Here is a 20033-nt window from a genome sequence, read left to right on the forward strand (position 1 = left end):
AGTCATGTTGTGAAAGAAGAATCAGAACAAGAGGGGGAAACCTCAAAAAAGAAAAAAAAAAACAACTCAAAAGTAGAAACAGTATGGTTCAATCTGCATTCAGAATTTACAGGGTTTTTTTCTGGATGTGGAGAACATTTTCCATCATGAGTTCTTTGGAATTGTGTTCGATCATTGCACTGCTGTAATAATTCTCTTTATATTCTTGACCTTTTGCTTTTCTAGATGAATTTTGTTATTACTTTTTCTAGCTCTATGAAACAATATTTTGATTGGTATGGCACTGAATAAGTAGATTAATTTGGGTAGAATTGTCATTTTTATTGTATTGGCTTGTTCTACCCATGAGCAATTAATATTTTTCCAATTGTTTAGATCTCACTTCACTTGTATGAAAAGTGTTTTGTAATTGTGCTCATGTAGTTCCTGGGTTTATCATGGCAGGTAGACTCCCAAGTGTTTTATATTGTCTACAGTTATTTTAAATGAAATTTCTCTTTTTCTCCCTCTCCCTCTCCCTCTCTCTCTCTCTGTCTCTGTCTCTGTCTCTCTCTCTCTCTCTGTCTCTCTCTCTCTCTGTCTCTCTCTCTCTCTCTCTCTCTGTCTCTCTCTCTCTCTCTCTCTCTCTCTCTCTATATATATATATATATATATATATATATATATCTTGCTGCTGGACTTTGTTGGTAATATATAGAAATGCTGATGATTTTGTGGGTTTATTTTACATCCTGCAACTTTGGCGAAGTTGTTCATTATTTCAACTAGTTTTTTAGTTGATTCTCTGGGATTCTCCAATTATACCATCATATCATCTGCAAGGAGTGACAGTTTTGTTTTCTCATTGTCTATTCTAATTCCTTCAATTTCTTTTTCTTCTCTTATTGCTATAGATAGCATTTCTATTACAATATTGAATAATAGTGGTGATAATAGACATCCTTGCTTTACTTCTAATTTTACTGGGAAGTCTTCTAGTAATTCCCATTACAGAAAATACTTGCTGTTGGTTTTAGATAAATAGTACTTATCATTTTAAGGAAAGCTCCATTTATTCCTATATTTTCTAGAGTTTTTAATAGGAAAGAACATTGCATTTTATCAAAAGCTTTTTCTGCATCTCTTGAGATAATCATATGATTTTTGTTGATTTTGTTATTAATATGATTAATTATGCTAATACTTTTCATAATACTGAACCAGTCCTGCATTCCTGGTGTAAATCCCACCTGCTCATAGTATATGATCTTTAGTATATCATTTTAGTCTCACAACAATCCTATGTCATAGATCCAATTATTTTCCCCATTTTACAGATAAGAAAACTAAGGCAGAGAGAGGTATATACCTTACCTAGGATTGGACAGCTAGGAAGTATCTTGGGCAAGAATCAAACTCCAGTTCATTGTTCATCCAACATGTGCTGTCTCTCACAAATGAAATGAAATAATTATAATGGTGGTTGGAGGAAGAATTGCATAATGAAACTAAATGAAAAAGTATTTATGAAGCACTTCCAAAATGGTTGTGCTATCTCATCATTCTACCAATAGTGTATTAGAGTGTATTAGAGTCCCAGTCTTTCTACAACCCCTTTAACATTGACTATTCCTATCTTTTGTCATTTTTGCCACCTTACTAGTGAAACGTTAGGGATTTGGTTTTTTTCATCTTTTGACCATTTATATTGAGGAATGGCTTTTGGAGTTATATTTCTGTTAGTTGTCTACGTATCTTATATATAAAATCCCTATCTAAGAAATTCATTACAAATATTTGTTTCCAATCCACTATTTCCCTTCCTATACTAAATGCATTAATTTTGTTTGTATAAAAGCTTTTCAATTTCATATAATCAAAACTATCTGTTTTACCTTTTGTAATTTTTTCCCATATTCTTTGTTTGATTGAGAATTCATCTCCTACCCAAACCCATTGAAAGAATATTTTTAAATGACTAGGCCTAATTTTGGGGGGGGCGGGCTAAAGCTGACTGAGTGACTAATTCTAGGACTTTTGACTACCTGGCTATCTGACTGCTATTCATCTAATGTGGGCCATTTATAAAGTTCCACCACACTGCTCCACTCCCAAAATTGATAAGCAAAAGATTAAGAAGCCTCTTAACTAAATAATCAAAGCAGAGTTTATTTATGAGATACTATTTAAAATTAAGAATACAGGGAAATAAAATGTACAACCTGACTGCATTGTGGTGCATCTCTTTCCACTGAGTCTCTTTCCCACCTGCCGGGCCTGGACCTTCTTTAATACAATAAGGGCCTTAGCCACCTCTTGCCTTAAGGCACTCAGGTCCTTTATTCTAACTCTGAGCCCCTTTCACTTTGTAAATGCCCCTGCTTCTAACTTTCCTCTCCTTACTGCCACCGCTGAACCCCTGTGTTTCTCTCTCACCGACCTTCTGTCTGTCTGTCTGCTCCGTCGTTCTGCCCTTCAGCCTCTTTTTTCCCTGCTCCTAGTTCTTCTTGTCTTCTCCTGCATCCTTGTAGCCCTGTCTCTAGTCTGTCACGCTCCAACCTTTCTTTCTTTCTTTTTTTTTTTTTTAGTGAGGCAACCAGGGTTAAGTGACCTGCCCAGGGTCACACAGCTAGTAAGTGTTAAGTGTCTGAAGCCGGATCTGAACTCAGGTACTCCTGACTCCAGGGCCGGTGCTCTATCCACTGCGCCACCTAGCTGCCCCAAGAATCATTTTTCTTAACAAAGAATAAAAGAGGTGAAAAATTTGGCAGAATTAACAAGTGAACCAAGTCCATTGCCCCCCACCTCTGCAAAAAAAAAAGTTACTACCCTAGTTCCAATGCCTCCAGCTCTTTGACTCCCTGTCATATGAAGTGAATGGTCTCTGACAGTCACAAGACCTGAGTTCAAATCCCAGACCTGTCTCTCTCTAGGAGACCTCAGGTTAAAACTAGATGAGCTTTCTATGTCATTTTCCTATATATTGTTCATCTGATTCTTCTCTATTTGGATGAACAGTTCCTCATCTGTAAAGTAGGGGGATTGGACCAGATATCTCAAAAGTCTCTTACAGTTCTAAGTATCGGAGCCTATGATTGCTGCACCATCTCCCACTCCCTCCCCATACAGTCTTTGACTGTGACCACACCTTCAGCACAGCCCTGGCAAAAATCTGAGCCTAAGTAAAACCCTCCAAGGAGCCTCCTGAAGAAGTGAGGTTCCCATCAATTAGGCCAAAGGAGAAGGCTGAATGATAGTCGGGAAGGAGGACCACATGCCCCAGGGCTTTGCTTGGTGCTGCCCCAAAAGATAGCTACTTCCATACAAAGGTTCTTCTTATGTGCGTTTAGGGGTTGGCTTGCATAATTTGTAAAGTCTCTTCCTTTGAAAATGGCCTCCAAAAGCTCACAATATCAGTATACATGATAGTTTTGTGGTTGGATTCTAAGTGCCATAGTGGAAAATGTGAGAAGAAAAAAAACCATTCTTCCTTCCCTAGGATTATATTGAGGAAAGTCATGTATGCTGTTTAAGTGTGCAGCTATGAGAGATTCTGGATAGAATTGGGGAGAACTGAATTCAAATCATGCCTTAGACATTTACTGTCTGTGTGTCCCTGGGCAAGTCACAACCACTGTCTGCCTCAGTTTCCTCAACTGTAAAATGAGCAAAATAACAATTACCTCTATTTCTTCATCCATAAAATGGGGATAATGATAGTACCTACTTCACTGGGCTGTTCGAAGACTCAGATGAGATAACATGCACAGAACTTTAAAGTATTATGTAAAGGCCAGCTAATGTTATTATAATTTAAAATGTGAACTATTACGAAATGTCTGTTGAGGGAATGAACAGGCAGAAGAAAATATAATGTAATAATATGATATGATATGATAAACAATATAATGCAATGCTATGCAATACAATACAATATAGTATAGTATGGTGTGATAATGCAATACAATATAATACAATAATACAATACAAAACAATAGGATACAATAACATAATAGAAAGCCTTGAGTACAATAGGCTCAAAAGAAATGAAGTCAGCATGGACAGGTGAGCTCATGTAGGCAGCACAAGCTTATCATTCACTTAGAACCTGACAACTGAATGACAGAATCCTTGAATATTGGCATCAGAAAGGACCTTAGACACCATTTAGTCCCATGCATTCATTTTTTTTTTTTGCAGGGCAATGAAGGTTAAGTGACTTGCCCAGGGTCACACAGCTAGTAAGTGCCAAGTATCTAAGGCCAGATTTGAACTCAGGTCCTCCTGAATCCAGGGCTGGTGCTTTATCCACTGCATCACCTAGCTGCCCCTTCACAGGATTTTTAGTTCCAAATTTCTTCCCACCCTCTCTTAGCTACCCCTTCCCCAAGACAGAGAAAGCAATCTGATATGTTATATATGTACAATCACATTAAACATATTTCTGAATTAGTCATGTTGTGAAAGAAGAATCAGAGCACAAGGGAAAAACCTCAAAAAAGAAGGGGAAAAACAGCCCCAAAATAGAAACAGTATGGTTCAATCTGCATTCAAAATCCACAGTTCTTTTTTCTGGATGTGGAGAACATTTTCCATCATGAGTTCTTTGAAATTGTTTTGGATCATTGCACTGCTGAGAAGAGCCAAGTCTATCACAGTTGATCATCACACAAGGTTACTGTTACTTGTTAAGGGCTAAAATTCTAGCTAAACTGTCTAAAATATAAGCTTTAGCAAGAGTTAGACTTTTAAGCATTTATTAAGGAGAATAAGAATTTGGTAAAGAGAGAGAAAGGCCTAGATTCCTATCTATTAAAGGGAGAGCACATTTCTAGCTCCGCTCTCCACCCGAGTCCAGAGGAAAGAGCCCGAGACTGAGCGCCAGTCACTTCCTGATGCTAAAGAAAAGACTCCTAGTCCTGCCCTCAAAGACCTTCCCTTCATGGGCAGAACTCCTCCACAGCAAGTCTCCAGCAGGTGGCGTCATTCCTATCGTTACATACTGCATACAATGTTCTCCTGGTTCTGCTCACTTCACTCAGCATCAGTCCACTTAAGTCTTTCAGGTTTTTCTAAAATCTGCCTGCTCATCATTTCTTACAGCACAATAGTATTCCATTTCATTCATATACCACAACTTGTTAGCCATTCCCCAATTGATGAGCATTCCCTCAATTTCCAATCAATGCCTTCATTTTTAAAAGGTTTTTCATTTATTTTTACTCAACAAAAATTTATTTTCTCTCCTACCCACCCACCCTCAATGAAAAAAAGAGAAAAACAAAACCCTTATTTTTTTTTGTTTGTTGGGCAATGAGGGATGTGACTTGCCCAGGGTCACACAGCTAGTAAGTGTCAAGTGTCTGAGACTGGATTTGAACTCAGGTCCTCCTGAATCCAGGGCCAGTGCTTTATCCACTGAGTCACCTAGCTGCCCCCAAAGCCCTTATTTTTAAAAAGCAAACAAGCCATGCAAAGTCAGGCAAAAGAGATCCCCAAAGGACCATGGCCATGTCCCCTCTGTCAGAAGATGCAGCCTCTTCATTTCAGATGGGGTCCCTGGTGGCCAAAGTGCCGGGCTGTTTGGCTAATGGCCGATTTGGAGTTCTGAGATTTGATATGAAAATATGGTGTGGTAATGGTCCTTGGGAAGCCAGGAAGGCTGGGAAACCTGCCATTTGTTGCATGGGACCATTAATTACCAGCTTGGGCCCCCGTCTGCAGATACATATCCACCTAAACCTAAGCACACACACACACACACACACAAGGAGGAGCTTTGGGCTTCACACTCTCAGGGACCTGACAGAGATGGCGTCAGCCTTGGGCTAAGGGCAAGTAAGATGGTAAATGTAGGAGTGAGAGATAGGAGAAAAGAGTTTGTAAGCCTTTGGACTCTTCTCCCTGCCCCTACTTAGATAGTTGGGGTGAATCCAGGAACTTATTAGTAGGTGTGTACCTTCCATTGGGCCTTGACATACTGAACTTAGCTCATCTGATGTCCACAACCACCCTCTGAGGGTGATCCCAGTGACCTTGGGTTAGTCACGTCCCCTCTCTTGGCCTCAGTTTCTTCCTCTGTAAAAAGAAGGGGTTGGACAAATGTGACTTCCTCGGCTTTGAGGGCTACTTGTTTTCCATCTCGGCTGCTTTCCCTTTCCTCCTTTCTCCTCTCCCTCAAGGCTCCTTAGACCCGCTTCCCCTCCAGCCCCCGGGGAGGGATCCGCATTTTGGAGCACACCTGGAGCATACATTATGCAAATGAGCTCCTCGACCCGCCCCCGCCAGACCAACCGCTTGGCAGGGGGCCGGGGGCGGGGGCTGACGAGGTGGGGCGGAGCCATGCTAATTAGGAGCGCCCCGCTGCGCTGGCCGGACGCCGGAGGCAGCGGGTGGCGGCGGGCGGGGCGGACTGGCCGCGGCGGCCGCAGCGATGGCCGGGGCACTGGCGGGACTGGCCGGGGGCTTCCCCGGGCCGCGCGTGGAGCCGGCGCCGGACTCGGACTCGGACACGGACTCGGAGGGGCCGGGCCCCCGTCGCGGGGCCGCCTCGCTGCTCCGGTCGCCGCAGGTCATCCACAGCGGCCACTTCATGGTGTCGTCGCCGCACAGCGACGCGGTGCCCCGGCGCGGCACCCAGGAGGGGCCCGTGGGGCCCGGGGACTTCGGGCCGCGCAGCATTGATCCCACGCTCACCCGCCTCTTCGAGTGCATGAGCCTGGCCTACAGGTGAGCCAGAATAAGCAGGGACCCCCGACGGGCGCGAGGTGCCGAGCCCCCCACCTCGGGCACCGAGGTGCGATTCCCCCAGAGCCCGCTGCCCTCTCGCTGCGTTGGCCCGCCTGTCCCACGGTCCCCCTCCCTCTCGGACCCGCGGCCATCCATCTCCTTGCAAGACACCTCGGCAATTTCCCATCCAGAGCCCGGGCTCTGGGTTTGTTGAGCTACCCCCCCTGTCTAGCCTGAACCAGAACCCCCACCCCCATCCCCAACACGCGGCCAGCCTTCCGCGGGCACCTCGGGGCGGACGCGCCGGAGCTCCTCCTCTCTGCCCCGCCCCAAACTCCAAAATATCCCCCCCCACCTTCCCTTGCCACCATTCCCGGGGACACAGGTCCCCTTCGGACCCACCACTACCCTAAGCCCGTCCCGGGCTGCACCCACTCCTTCCCCTTCGGGTGTTCCTCCCCCTGCTACCCTGGGGACCCTGCTTCCCTACCCGCCCGGACACCTTACGACAGATCCGATGGAGTCCCACCTCCCCAGGCCTTTCCCCCTTCAACCCCTAAGCTTTACTATGGACCCGCGCTTCAGGGATCTCTGGCCCTGAATACCTTGGGAAAGATCCACTAGAACTTCGGGAGCTTCCCTAAATTCCCAAGTTTTCTCCCTAATCCCTGGATCCCCCTGCCCCTTCAGGGCACAGCCCCCATCCCCGGACACTATAAAACAGGCTTCCAGGGGTTGTCTAAGATCGTCTCCTCCCCGCCCCCCCATACTAGGTCCTAGATCCACAGGAGTCCCCTCCTCAGAATTCCCAACCTCCTGCCCATTCTCCTCCCAGGACCCCACTGCTCTCCCTGAGACTCTAAGAGCCTACGCGATCCCCACAACTGCGATCCTCTCACCTCCGCGTGATCCACAACCCTTAATCTTGTCTCTCCCCCTCAAATCTAGCTGGGAGGTGGCACCAGCCTTAGTTTCTCCAGGCTCACCCTATCCCCATCCTAGCGTGGGGGGGGGGGCTTTGCCCACTCCCAGGATGCCCACTAAAATCTTCACTCCACAGAGCATCTCCCTCTATCCACGGTTTCTCCTCCGGGCAACTGGGGGAAGAGGGGTTCCATTTGCCTGGAGGGAGTTATCTGTCAAGCTTTGCTGCCAGGCTGGAGCCTCCAACCCCACGTCTTCTTCCTGCTCGCCCCCTCCCCCAGGTCTATCCCAGCAGGGGGCGCTGCAGCCCGCTTGGGGATCGCTGTCTGGGACTGGCCAAGGGCCAGTCTGGAGGGAAGGTTTAGCCGGGCAGTAAGGACGGCATATCACCATTCCATAGGGATTCCAGCATTGGGGGGCTGGCTGAAAAAGAGGGAGAGCTTGTGGAATGGGGAAGGCTGTCCCCAGCAAGCTCCACGATGTACTCCCTGGGGTGTATAGGAACCCCGTTCCCTGCCCCCCTCCTGGCCAAGTGCCCTGGATGTCCCAGAGCAAAGTTCCCAGAGCAAAGAACAGAACAACCCAGGGACTGGGATAAATTATCAACTGGGAATAGGAGAGGAGAAAGGGGGATAGGCCGACCTTGATCCTCTCTCTGTGCAAATATCTCTTTTCCTCCCTCCCCCCCCTTCTGAGAAACACTGGCATCCATTGCCTGCCCTTCCCCCTGCCCTCAGACACCCAGGGGTTCTGGCAGGGGGAGGAGAGTTACCTCCCTTCAGTTCCAGAAGAGAACATGGCAAGGGGGCGGTGGAGGGGCTCTCTTTTGATCAGCCGGGGGATTGGAGCCCTTGTTCCAGACGCTGGGACCCTATTGGCCGGGCAAGCAGTGGGTAACCTTGGCCCACATGAGTTGGCATGATGCCCAGGTCATGTTGCAACCCGATCGGCCGGGTGGCCAGGACCAATGTGGAAAGTTCAAATTCCCACCTCAACTCTCTCCCTCCCTCCTCCTAGATCACGGGACTTAGTCTGGGGCATCTCAGGTCCTGAGTGTGGCCTCACCCTAAAAGGTGTTGAGGTCCTTCCTATCCCTTAAACACCCCCCCAAAAAAAGGGTCCTAGCCTGTGAGAAAAATGCTAGGCTTGTGTCCAAGGAGGTCAGATCATGGGCAGAGGCTTTCAGACTCCCATTGTCTTCCCCAGGACAAAAACCTGAGGAAAGGGTACATCCCACAAACACTCAGCCAGGTTCCCCATCATCATACAAAACAAGGCCAAAGTTGTTGTCCCGAGGCTGTGTGGGACCAGTGGCCTCAGAGCTGTGTTTCCTTCCTTGCCCTCCCTGCTGTCCTGTCTGCCTTCAGATCTGGGGACAGGTGGACTGTGGGCCAAGGCCTGGGGGATGGGTCTCACTCCGGGATTGGCCACTAAGAGCCCTGCCCTTCCCCCAGAGAAAAGATTTCCCCTTCACAAGCCAGCTCCCCCCAAATGGCTTCAGCCCCTCTCTTTCCCCTCCCCCCGTGGTAACACATGTGTTCTAAAAATAGTCCAAGCCACCCAGAGAGGGAGTGTCATCAGAACCCAAGAGTCCTGTCTTCTAGTGTTGGGCTGGCCTCCTGCAAGGGTGGAAGTGGGCAGACCCCAGACCCCAGACAGCCTTCCCAGGAGGGATGTGAGTTCTGAGGGGTCCCCACCACTCAGTAGGCTGGCAAGCTTCAGAGCAAGGCATGGGATGGGTCTCTTAAACCTGGGCGCTCACCCTCTGGCAGCAGTGCTGAGGGCACAGTCTTGCACCCAACGTGTATGTTAGCAGGTTGGGCTATGTGAAAGGAGAGGGAAGAGTCGGCTAATTCTAGGTGTGACATCATTGAAAATGGCACTCAATGATTTAGTTGGCATAGAAAAGTCCAGTACGAGGTCTGGAGTCAAAACTGAGTTTAAACCCAGCTCAGATCCTTAATAGCCAGCTCCATAACCCGGGGCAAGTCCCCTGGCTGCTCTCAGCCTCAGTTTCCTCATCTCTAAAGTGGGAATAATAATCGAAGCTTTCACAGGGTTGTTGTGAGGATCAAATGGGGCCATATTTGTAAGTGTCTTGCAAACTTTAAAGCTGAATATAAATCATGTTAGCTATTACTACTGGGAATCCCTAGGGCAGGGCAAGGGGTGGGGTGCTAGAAAGCACTAGGAATGATAGCTTAGCCCCAAAGGTTGAGGGAAGGGAGGAGATCCATGGAGGGGGCTTCACTGGAGAGGCTCAGGAGTCAGCACAGGCCAGGCATCATGTCAGTAATTACCTAGAGGAAACACAGAGAAGAACCAACATTTAAATGGTGCTCTAAGCTTTCAGAGGGGACTTGGATATTGTCTCATCTGAGGCTGGGATGGAGGGACCACAGGATTGGGACTGGCCCTGTGATTTCATAGATACAGGGAATTCCCAGGTGAGGAAGCTCTCTCCACCAATACCAGCCAGCACCTCCTAGAAAGTTGCCTGCAGGTTGAGTGACTTGCCTAGGGTCCCACAGCCAGTATGTGCCAGAGGCAAGGCTTGAACCTGGGTCTTGCTAGTTCCAAGCCCACCTCTTTACCCATATACCACTGCTGCTCCTCTGCTCCAGGTATTGTTATTCCTATTTTATAGATAACAAACGGAGGCTCCAGGGTTTTATGAATTGCCCGTGGTCACACAGTTATTATAGTGCCATGTATTATCTACCCCCATTTTATAACTGAGGAAACGGGGCTCGGGGAGTGTAATTGTGAATTGCCCAGGATCACACAGCTAGTAAAGTGAAAGGAGCCCTTCTTCCAGCCTCCAAGGCCAGGACTATATTAAGCTATGCTTGGCAATACCCCACCTGCCCCTGGAGGGACTCCCAGGAAGAAAATAGCAATGATGCTGCTCTCTCCAGAGGAAGGGGGCCAGGATGATAAGGGAGTATTTAGCTTAGGGAAGAGGAGACCTGGAGGATGTATGAGAAGAGCTGATTGTCAAATGGCAAAGGGATTCATTCATTCAGGAAACCTTGATTAAACACCTGCCATGTTCGTAGCATCTTCTGTGGGAAGGCTTAGAAGTGCTTCCTGTGTTCAGAGTATCTTCTGTAGGAGCCTACAAAGTTTAGAAAGTACAAAGACTTGGTCTCTGCCCTCATCTAGCAGGTGGAGTAGACGGTCAAAAAGAATTCTCATCTGCAGTGTGACACATGCCCATTGGAGCTTTATGAGGTCCAAGGGGGAGGTCATTATGGACCAAAGGTATGAGGGAGACAATGTGGCGAAGATAGCTTTGGAGTTAGGTGGGAAAGGCTGAGGAGGAATTCAGCAGGATGAGAAGGGAAGGCATGGAGGAAGGAGAGTTCAGGGCATGCTGGGAGATAGAAGAGGTTGGCTCAACTGGAGCATCATGGCGATTGGGCATGGACCAGGGCGCGGGCAAGGAGACTGGGCACCTGACTAGGGGTTAGAGTCAATCTCTACTGTTCTGGTGGGCAGTTAGGACCAACAGTAGAAGCTACAGGGAGGAAGATTTTTACCCCACTGTAAGGAAGAACTTTCTAACAACCAGAGCTATACCTCAATTGGTCACAAGCAGACATTGGGTGTCCACCCGTGAGGCCTGCCTCAGAGGAGCTTCCTAGCCTGGCTGAGAGAATCCACTAATCTGTCCACAAGCCGGGACTGGGAATGCAAAGACAAAAGAATTAATCCCTACCCTCAGGGAACTTCTGCCCTACACAGCTAGCATGTGCCCAAATAAAGTGTATACAAAATAAAGACTAATTAAATAACAGCAAATACAAATATAAAAACTTCATTTAGAAGTCGTCAAGTCCAACCCCATCAAATGACAGATGAGGAAACTGTCTCTGGGAGTTAAGTGAGTTGCCCAGGATCCCACAACTAATAAGTGTCTGAGGTCAGCTCTGATCCAGAGTTCATCACTCTAGTGTTCTAGTGATTTGCTAATTAAAAACAATCTACCTGATAAGCACGTGGGTGATGAGGCTATAGCACCTGAAGGGATCAAGAAAGGCTGTGTTGGAGGTGATGTTTGAGCTAATCTTTGAAGTAAACCAAGGGGAAGAGAGGGGGCACTCTAGTCACAGCAAGGCCTCCTCAAAAGCACGAAGATGGCGATGGGGGAGGTGTGGAAGAATGGCCAGGGAGGCTGCTTTGCAACAAAGACCGAGTACAGATGAGTCCCATAGAATGAGGCTGGAAAGATTAGATTGAAGCCAGGCTGTGAAGGGTTTTAAATGACCAACAAAGGAGTGTGTATCTGATCCTAGGGACCATAGGGAGCCACTGTGGTTTATTGAGTGGGAATGGTACACAAATCTGTGCTTTAGGGAAGCCACCCAGAGAATGGATTGGAGAGGGAAGAGGCTGGAGAAAGGGAGACTGGCCAGGAGGCTTAAGCAATAATCCAGGTTAGAGGGGAAGAGGGCCTGCACTAGGGAAACTAGATGCTTTCCGCCTCTAAGATTCTCTGACTCCATGGTTTTCTCTAGATCACACAGCAGCTGACAGAACTGGGCAAACCCAGGCATCCCGCCTCCCAGTCTCAGTCTCTGGCTCCTTCCCCCTCTTCCTCCACCTCCTGTGTTGGTCCAGGTGACCAATTTCTGCACATATTTAGAAAAAGTAGCTGTTTGGCACTCCCCTAAAGGGTTGAATCATTGAATAAGATACTGGAAAAAGGACATACAGATCTTTGACTGTGATCCTATCAGCCCAGTAGGGCTGAGCCCCAGGATACTTGACTATGTATGGGCTAGGCTGCAGGTTCAACCAACCTGTACTTTTCAAGCCAGAAGTTGAGACAGAGTGGCTCCTCTCTCCCCTCTTTATCATCCAGCTCAATTGCAGTCTTTTTCTTTTTTTAATTTCTTTTTTTCAATTACAGTCTTAATAGAGGATGAAATAGCTGTCAATTATCCAAATCATTTGTCGCAGTAGAGGTTGGTCAGTCTGCAAGGATGGGCACCCCCCTCCCCATCCTATGCTCTGTGCCCCTATAATCACTCCATATCAGACCCATGTCCAGCACACTTATTGATCCCTAGGCCTTACCAAGGATGGGCTTCTTCCCAGCCACCCCCATACTTCATTCTGGACACATCTGTTAATTGCTGGGCTGTACTCAGAGTGGATGACAGGACGTATATAGATAAGTCAAAATGGAATGATCAAAGCAAACTATATTCAGGATATCTGAGTATAGCATGTCCAGACAAAATACCTACAGAGCAAGCTATGCATAAAAGAGTTGTTTCAGTCAGGTCTGACTCTTCGTGACCCCATTTGGGGTTTACTTGGCAGACATACTGGAGCAATTTGCCATTTCCTTGTCCAGTTCATTTGACCGATGAGGAAACTGAGGCAAACAGGGTTAAGTGATGTTCAGGAGCACATAGCTAGGACGTGTCCGAGGCCAGATTTGAACTCAGGTCCTCCTGACTTTAGCCCAGTGCTCTATCCTCTGCACCACCTACCTACCCCAAAAGGATTTATGGGATTTGCAATTATTGATACAAGATAGGATGGAAGAAAGAGAACAAAGCCCCTACCCATCATTCCAGACAATCTCCAGAGATCAGTTGTCGACCAGACAGGGGTACCAATAAGCTTGTACCTCTGTACAAGTATGTGGTAGGGGGGCAGCTAGGTGGCACAGTAGATAAAGCACTGGCCCTGGATTCAGGAGGACCTGAGTTCAAATGTGACCTCAGACACTTGGCACTTACTAACTTGTGACCCTGGGCAAGTCACTTAACCCTCATTGCCCTGCAAAAAAAAAAAAAAAGTATGTGGTAGAGCCCCTTCGAGACCAACTCTTGTCTTTAAGATCTGTCCCATAGGCTCCCACAATATACTCCTGCCCTTTAGCACCTGCTACTCTGTCTTTTCCCTTCAGTTGGAGATTGAAAGGAATGGTAAAACCAAAGGTGGCCAGCCTGGGGGCAGGACTCCACTTTTGTGTTTAGGCTCAACCAGTGGCTTTGAAGTAACCATCACAGCCCCTGCCCTTGCTGGACATCCTTTCCTCTGCTCCCTATCCCAGTGCTCTTCACCTGCTGAGGTTTTTTTTAAGTGTTTGCCATTGAAGGCTTTGCAGTCCTCTCCCATTCCTTTCTCTCTCTTTTTTTCTCTCCCATTCCTTTCAAAGCTTTTCTCCTGACAGCTACAGACTCAGTGCATTCCTTCTTGGCCCATCAGAGGGTAGCTTGGCTCAGTAGTTAGAGCGCTGGACGTAGAGCCCAGAAGACCTAGATTCAAATCCTGCCTCTGATACTTATTAGCTCTGTGATCCTGGGTAAATCACTTAACAACTTTGGGTCTCAGTTTCCTAATCTGTAAAATGAGGGGTTTGGTGCCTTCTAGCCCTGAGGCTCCAAATGGGGACAGAGCTCAGTCTGCCTGGGAGATGGAGGGGCCTATGAACCCCACTCTCCCTCCCCTCCATTTCTTCTTCCTTCCCAGATGGTGGTTTTTGTTTTTTTTCCTGGGGCAGGACGCCCGTGTCTGGTTTTATGTACACTGTGTTAGAGCAATGAGGCCTCTCCGTTCTGGGGCCTCAGAACACCCCCCTCCAGCTGCTGCTGAACAAATACACAGCCTGGAGACCGGGGAAGGTGCAGGTGGGGGGTGGAGAGCTGGGGACAGAGCGACAGATAAGTGCGGATCCTCACACAAACACAGGGGCAGGGGACGGGGAGGGGCCGGTCTAAATGTGAGACCTTCTTCCCAAGCCCCAGGGCTGAGCTCAGAAAGGAGCAGGACTGAATTCAGGCAGACTCTGGAAGGGCAGAGGGAGGCCGCAGAGCTTAGGGAAAATAGCCCAGGCTGAGAAGTCAGAGGACCTGAGTGCCACATCCCACCTCTGAGGCTTACTACCTCTGTGACCCAGGCAGGTCACTTCAATTCCCTGTACCTCGGTTTCCCCTCCTGTAAAATGACCTCTGAGATCCTCCTGTGAGCCTGGGGGTCGTTGGTAGTGTCCATTCCCCAAGATGCCAGGCTGGCTTAAACTCTTCCCAGGGCATATTCCTGGGCCAAGCTGTAACTAGCACAGGGCAATTGAAGTTTGACCTCGGGGTATTAGCATGGGAGGGGGCACACCTCTACCCTGGAGTGACTCCTCTCCCCACACCTCATTGCATGACACTCCACAGGGAAAAGCAGGGACCTGAGCAGTCAGATACCGCCCAAGGACTTGGATTCTAGGGAACAGGCCTAAGCAGACCCAGCCAGGAGTGCAGAGCGGGATGTCAGGCCAAGAGCTCCCTGCGGGCAGTGGCTTTGACCTGTCTGTGCATATGGTGGCTCTCTTCCTTTTCCAAGTCTCCCTCCAACTGCAGATGGGACAGGGTCTCGATGGCTCTCTTTTTAGCAGAGGCTGTCAAGCATCTGAGAGGAGGCTACCGGAGTGAGGATGTATTGGGAATTGGGGAAACTAGGAGGGAAACAGGCTGGGAGGAGAAAGAGGCTGCTGAGGAGGGGTGGGAGAAGGCTCCTCACCCTGTCCTGGGCCTCTCCTCTATTTCCCTGCCTTTCCTTCTCCCTGTCACAGTCAAACCGAACATGCCTCATTTCTCATGACCTGCCTCTGTCAGACCATCTGATAAAGTAATTTCAGCTAAGGTGTTAATGGCTGATAATGAGTTAATATGTTACCATGTTTCCCAGATAGAATAACATAGGGCTGTGAACATTAGCAATAGAAGAGGGAAACTGAGGTCCAGAAACGGGGGAGGGGGCAGCTAGGTGGCACAGTGGATAAAGCACTGGCCTTGGATTCAGGAGGACCTGAGTTCAATTCCAGCTTCAGACACTTAGCTACCTGTGTGACCCTGGGCAAGTCACTTAACCCTCATTGCCCTGTACAAATAAACAAACAAACAAAAAAGTGAAATGGGCCCTGCCTTCAAGGAGATGCCAGTTTAGCATAGAGAACGACCTGTGCCCATCTCTGGCCGTTCAGACCCTTGGCTGCTGGTGCCCAGGGATCTTTCCATCAAACCACACCGGAGCACAGCTGAAAGGTGCCTTTTCACGAAAGGTGGGGATTCCAGAGGAGGTGACAAGATCATGGGGAGGAGGATGGGGACATTGGGGGCCTGCTGCCGCCATCATGTGAGGAATGTCCTGGGGACGGGGGGCTAGTTCTCCCTGCTTCCGTTCCTCTGTCCTTCCTGACCCAGACTTGTTCTGCCCCTCACAGTGGAAAACTGGTTTCTCCCAAGTGGAAGAACTTCAAGGGTCTGAAGCTACTCTGCAGGGACAAGATTCGCCTCAACAACGCCATCTGGAGGGCCTGGTACATCCAGTGTGAGTGGGGGTGGGCAGTGGGCAGCTGGGTGTGGGCCTTCGCTTTCCCTTCCTCCCCACCTTAGCCTATACCAAGCTTTGTGCCTCTCCCTGAGTCATGGCCTTCTCAGGTTCCAAAGACACCTCCTCCAGGAAGCCTCCCAGATTCACCCCACTTGTCCTTCTAGTAGCAGAGATTTGGAGTGGGGTCAATCATAGGATCAGAGATTCAGAGGAAGGAGGGGACTTTCCAGGTCAGATCCCACCTCTGACGAGCTGTGTTAAGAGTTCTGGGGGCAGCTAGATGGTGCAGTGGATAGAGCACCGGCCCTGGAGTCAGGAGTACCTGAGTTCAAATCCGGCCTCAGACACTTAACACTTACTAGCTGTGTGACCCTGGGCAAGTTACTTAACCCCAATTGCCTCACTGAAAAAAAAAAAGAGTTCTGGCAGGGGGCGGCTAGATGGCACAGTGGATAAAGCACCAGCCCTGGATTCAGGAGTACCTGAGTTCAAATCTGATCTCAGATACTTGACACTTACTAACTGTGTGACCCTGGGCAGGTCACTTAACCCCCATTGCCCCACAAAAAAAAAAAAAAGAGAGAGAGAGAGTTCTGGCAGTGGGGGGCAGCTAAGTGGCACAGTGGATAGAGCACTGGCCTTGGATTCAGGAGGATCTGAGTTCAAATCTGGCCTCAGACACTTGACACTTACTAGCTATGTGACCCTGAGCAAGTCACTTAACCCTCATTGCCCTGCAAAAAAAAAAAAAAGTTCTGGCCGCTAGTAGCCAGCTGTGTGACATCGGTCCTCAGTTTCCTCATTTGTAAAATGAGGTGGTTGGACTTGTCAGCTTCTAACCCTGGCAGCTCTGATCCTATGAGACAGTGCAGGCATTTCTTTGACACAAGAGGAAGCCAAGGACCTGAGAGATGAAGTCCCCCAGGTGGGCAGCAGCAGCCAGAATTCCAACCCCACTCCCTCCAACTCCAGAGCTCCCCAGCACCGGCTTCGACCCTGGGGTCAGATCCATGGTCCAATGAGTTGGAGATTTTGTAGGTCAGTTTGAGGGAACCTAAGGTCACCCCCTTACATCATCTCAGGTTAAAGATAGGCCTTGCCCACTTCCAGCTCCCTTTAGCTAAGGGGATGTGTCACTCTGTTCATATTCTCAGCCTATCCCCTCCCTGGGGGAAAGAGCTCCTGATTTTTGCCCCACCCCAGCCTGAGGCCTCAGAGTCAAGAAGACCTGGATTCAAGTCCACCTTGAACCTGCTGCCTCTGTGACCATGTGCCCCAGGCAATAGGTTGCCAGGAAATGCTGGTCTGCCTTAGTGAATGGAATTCCCTCATCCTAGAGTTCCCTAGTCAATGAAATCCCGAGTCTGGCCCCTGTTCCCAGGGCTTCTTCCTTTCAGCCCTGGCTATAACTGTGAGATTTCAATCAGCAAGCATTTCTGTAGCACCTACTGTGTGCCAGGCTTTGGGAAGAGAATACATATTTCTACAATACCTACTATGTCAGACATTGTGCTTAACGCTTTCTACAAAAATTGATAATTTTGTATGGGGGAGCACAAAGAACGAAATGAGACAGTCCCAAATAAAACTTGAAGCAAAGTCATGTCATTCTCTGGGAGGCTTGAAGTCAGGAAGACCTGGATTCAAATCCCACCTCAGATACTTACTAGCTGTGTGGTCCTGGGCAAGTGACTTCATGTGTCTGGGCCTTAGTACCCTTATCTGTAAAATGGAGGGGTCGGGCCCAATCATCTCGAAGGGCCCTTCCAGCTTTCTGATCCATGTTCCTATGATCTATCACTTTGTGACATGCTAGACACGGAGCCCTGGAATGATAGAGCTGGTAGAGAGTTTAAAGGTCAGCTAACGCAAGGGTACTTAACCCAGTGTTCTGTAAACTTGTTCTTAAAAAAATATTTGGGTCCCTGTTTTTCAGTATAATTGTTTTCCTCTGTTGTCTTATGTGTTTTATCTTGTCCATTTAAAGCACAATTCTGAGCAGAGCTCCCTGGGCTTCCCCAGATGGCTGCCACAGGCATTCAGGCCACAAGAGACAAGCCTTGAGTGACACATCCGCTTTAGTTTGAAGGGGGCGAGGCCTATCTTTAACCTGAGGTGACCTAAGGGGTGACCTTAGGTTCCTCCGATTTAATGCCATCCGCTCATCCTACGTGTGGGGAAGGGCTTTGATCACATCCCCTCCCAGTTTCTCATTCATAAAATTTGCTCATGCTCCTCCGGCTGGCTAGGTTACATTTCATTTGTGGTATCAAGGGAACCTCAGCTTCCAGAAGGGATACCAGAGGAGGAGAAGCCTAGGCTTTCTTGTAAGAGAGTGGGACAAGAAGAGCATTGTTTCTGGGGCCAGAAGACCCACATCCACATCCTGCCTCTGATGGTTACTGTCTGTGTGACCTTGGGCAAATCATTTCCTCTTGCTGCTCCTCACTTCCCCTATGTGTATTTTTTTGGTTTTGGTTTTTTGCTGGGCAATGAGGATTAAGTGACTTGCCCAGGGTCACACAGCTAGTAAGTGTTGTGTCTGTCTGAGGCCAGACTCATCACCACAGCGGCTAAAAAGCAGCTCTCAAAAACAATCAACTAAGTTATAGAAGGGTTGCAATCTACACCAGTGGAGGGCCTGCCCCCAGCCACAAAAATCATAGTTATTTAAAGAATTAGTCGGGCGGCTAGGTGGTGTAGTGGATAAAGCACCGGCCCTGGATTCAGGAGTACCTGAGTTTAAATCCGGCCTCAGACACTTGACACTTACTAGCTGTGTGACCCTGGGCAAGTCACTTAACCCCCATTGCCCTGCAAAAAAAAAAAAGAATTAGTTACAAAAGGGAGGGAGGTAATGCAAGTACTAATAGGGCCCAATTTTACAGCTGAGGAAACTGAGGTACAATTGAAAGTGGCTGATTCAGGACCTGAACCAAGTTCTGAACTCTCTGAACGTGGTGTTTTTTCCATTACTTATTCAGCAAGTGCTTTGTGAAGGCCCCTCCCTGTGCACTAATAGCTAGCATTCACATCATGCATTAAGGTTTGCCATGGGCTTTTCAAGTATTGATCCATTCTCTCCTCACCCCAACCCTGAGAAGTAGATGCTATTATTACCTCCATTTCACAGATGAGGAAACTGAGGCAGACAGAATGGAGAGGCAGGAGGAAAAGGGAGTAAGCAGGGTCCCTCAGTGGAGCTGGGGAGACAAAACTAGCCCACAAGAGTCAAAACAGGGTGAAAGGCTTCTTTCCGTCTAGACTGTCCTTTCTCACCAGCCTTGCTGCCCTGGGACAGCCTTTGAGCTCCCAGCCTGGGACCTTGGTAGGTAAGGATGCTCCCAACTGGGCTTCAGCTCCACATCCTCTGAGGTCCTGTCTGGCAGGCCCAACCCTAGGATTATAGACAGAGTTGGAGGGGACTCAGAGGCCAGCTGCTCCATTTCACACACGAGGAAATGGAGACCCAGGCTGGACCCAAGTCTTCTACCTGTGGAATCAGGGCTTTCCCCACTGTACTACTCTATGGCTAGTTATTCCTACACCTTCTTGGCAAGCTCCTCGGACCTCCTCGGGGTATGTGCGCCCCAGCTTGGCGAGCCCTGTGTTGGAGAATCATCTGGAGCAATCAGAGGTGAAGAGACTTGACTAGGGCCACACAGCCAAGGGTCAAAGGTGAGACTTGAAGCCAGGTCTTCCTGACTCCAAGGCCAGCTCAATCTACTACAACGTACCATCACCACCACCACTCCCCCTCAATTTGTTTTGTTTTGGTGGCTATTGGTATTAAGTGACTTGCCCAGGGTCACACGGCTAGTAAGTGTCTAAGGTAGGATTTGAACTCAGGTCCTCCTCACTCCAGGGCCAGTGCTGTATCTACTGCACCACCTAGCTATCCTCCTCAATTTGTTAAAATTAATCATGGAGGAGGTCTAGTACAGAAGTGAGAGTCCCCTCCTATGGTTCTCAGGCTCAGCTCTAGAACTCTTGCTAAGGGGTCAGGGAGGGGGTGGAACCAGGACCACAAGTCATCCTCTGGTGTGGTCCCATGGAGG

At 48.4% G+C, this 20033-nt stretch overlaps 1 protein-coding gene across 4 annotated transcripts in view; it reads left to right on the top strand.

The window, feature by feature from the left end:
* Nucleotides 1-20033, top strand: part of MLXIPL (MLX interacting protein like) — a 67578-nt gene that overhangs the window by 30165 nt on the left and 17380 nt on the right. For 2 of the 4 annotated variants that reach the window (XM_044001617.1, XM_044001619.1), the window contains exon 2: nt 15866-15972. Coding sequence is in view for 2 of the 4 variants with exons in the window: in XM_044001615.1 (XP_043857550.1) it covers nt 6413-6708; nt 15866-15972 (403 nt within the window). In the remaining 2 variants the exon portion in view is untranslated. Of the gene's footprint in view, nt 1-6370; nt 6709-15865; nt 15973-20033 lie in introns of those variants that run through there. The other 2 variants (XM_044001615.1, XM_044001614.1) reach the window with 2 other exon arrangements.

This window comes from Dromiciops gliroides, chromosome 4 (assembly GCF_019393635.1).
Source record: "Dromiciops gliroides isolate mDroGli1 chromosome 4, mDroGli1.pri, whole genome shotgun sequence".
Taxonomy (NCBI): domain Eukaryota; kingdom Metazoa; phylum Chordata; class Mammalia; order Microbiotheria; family Microbiotheriidae; genus Dromiciops; species Dromiciops gliroides.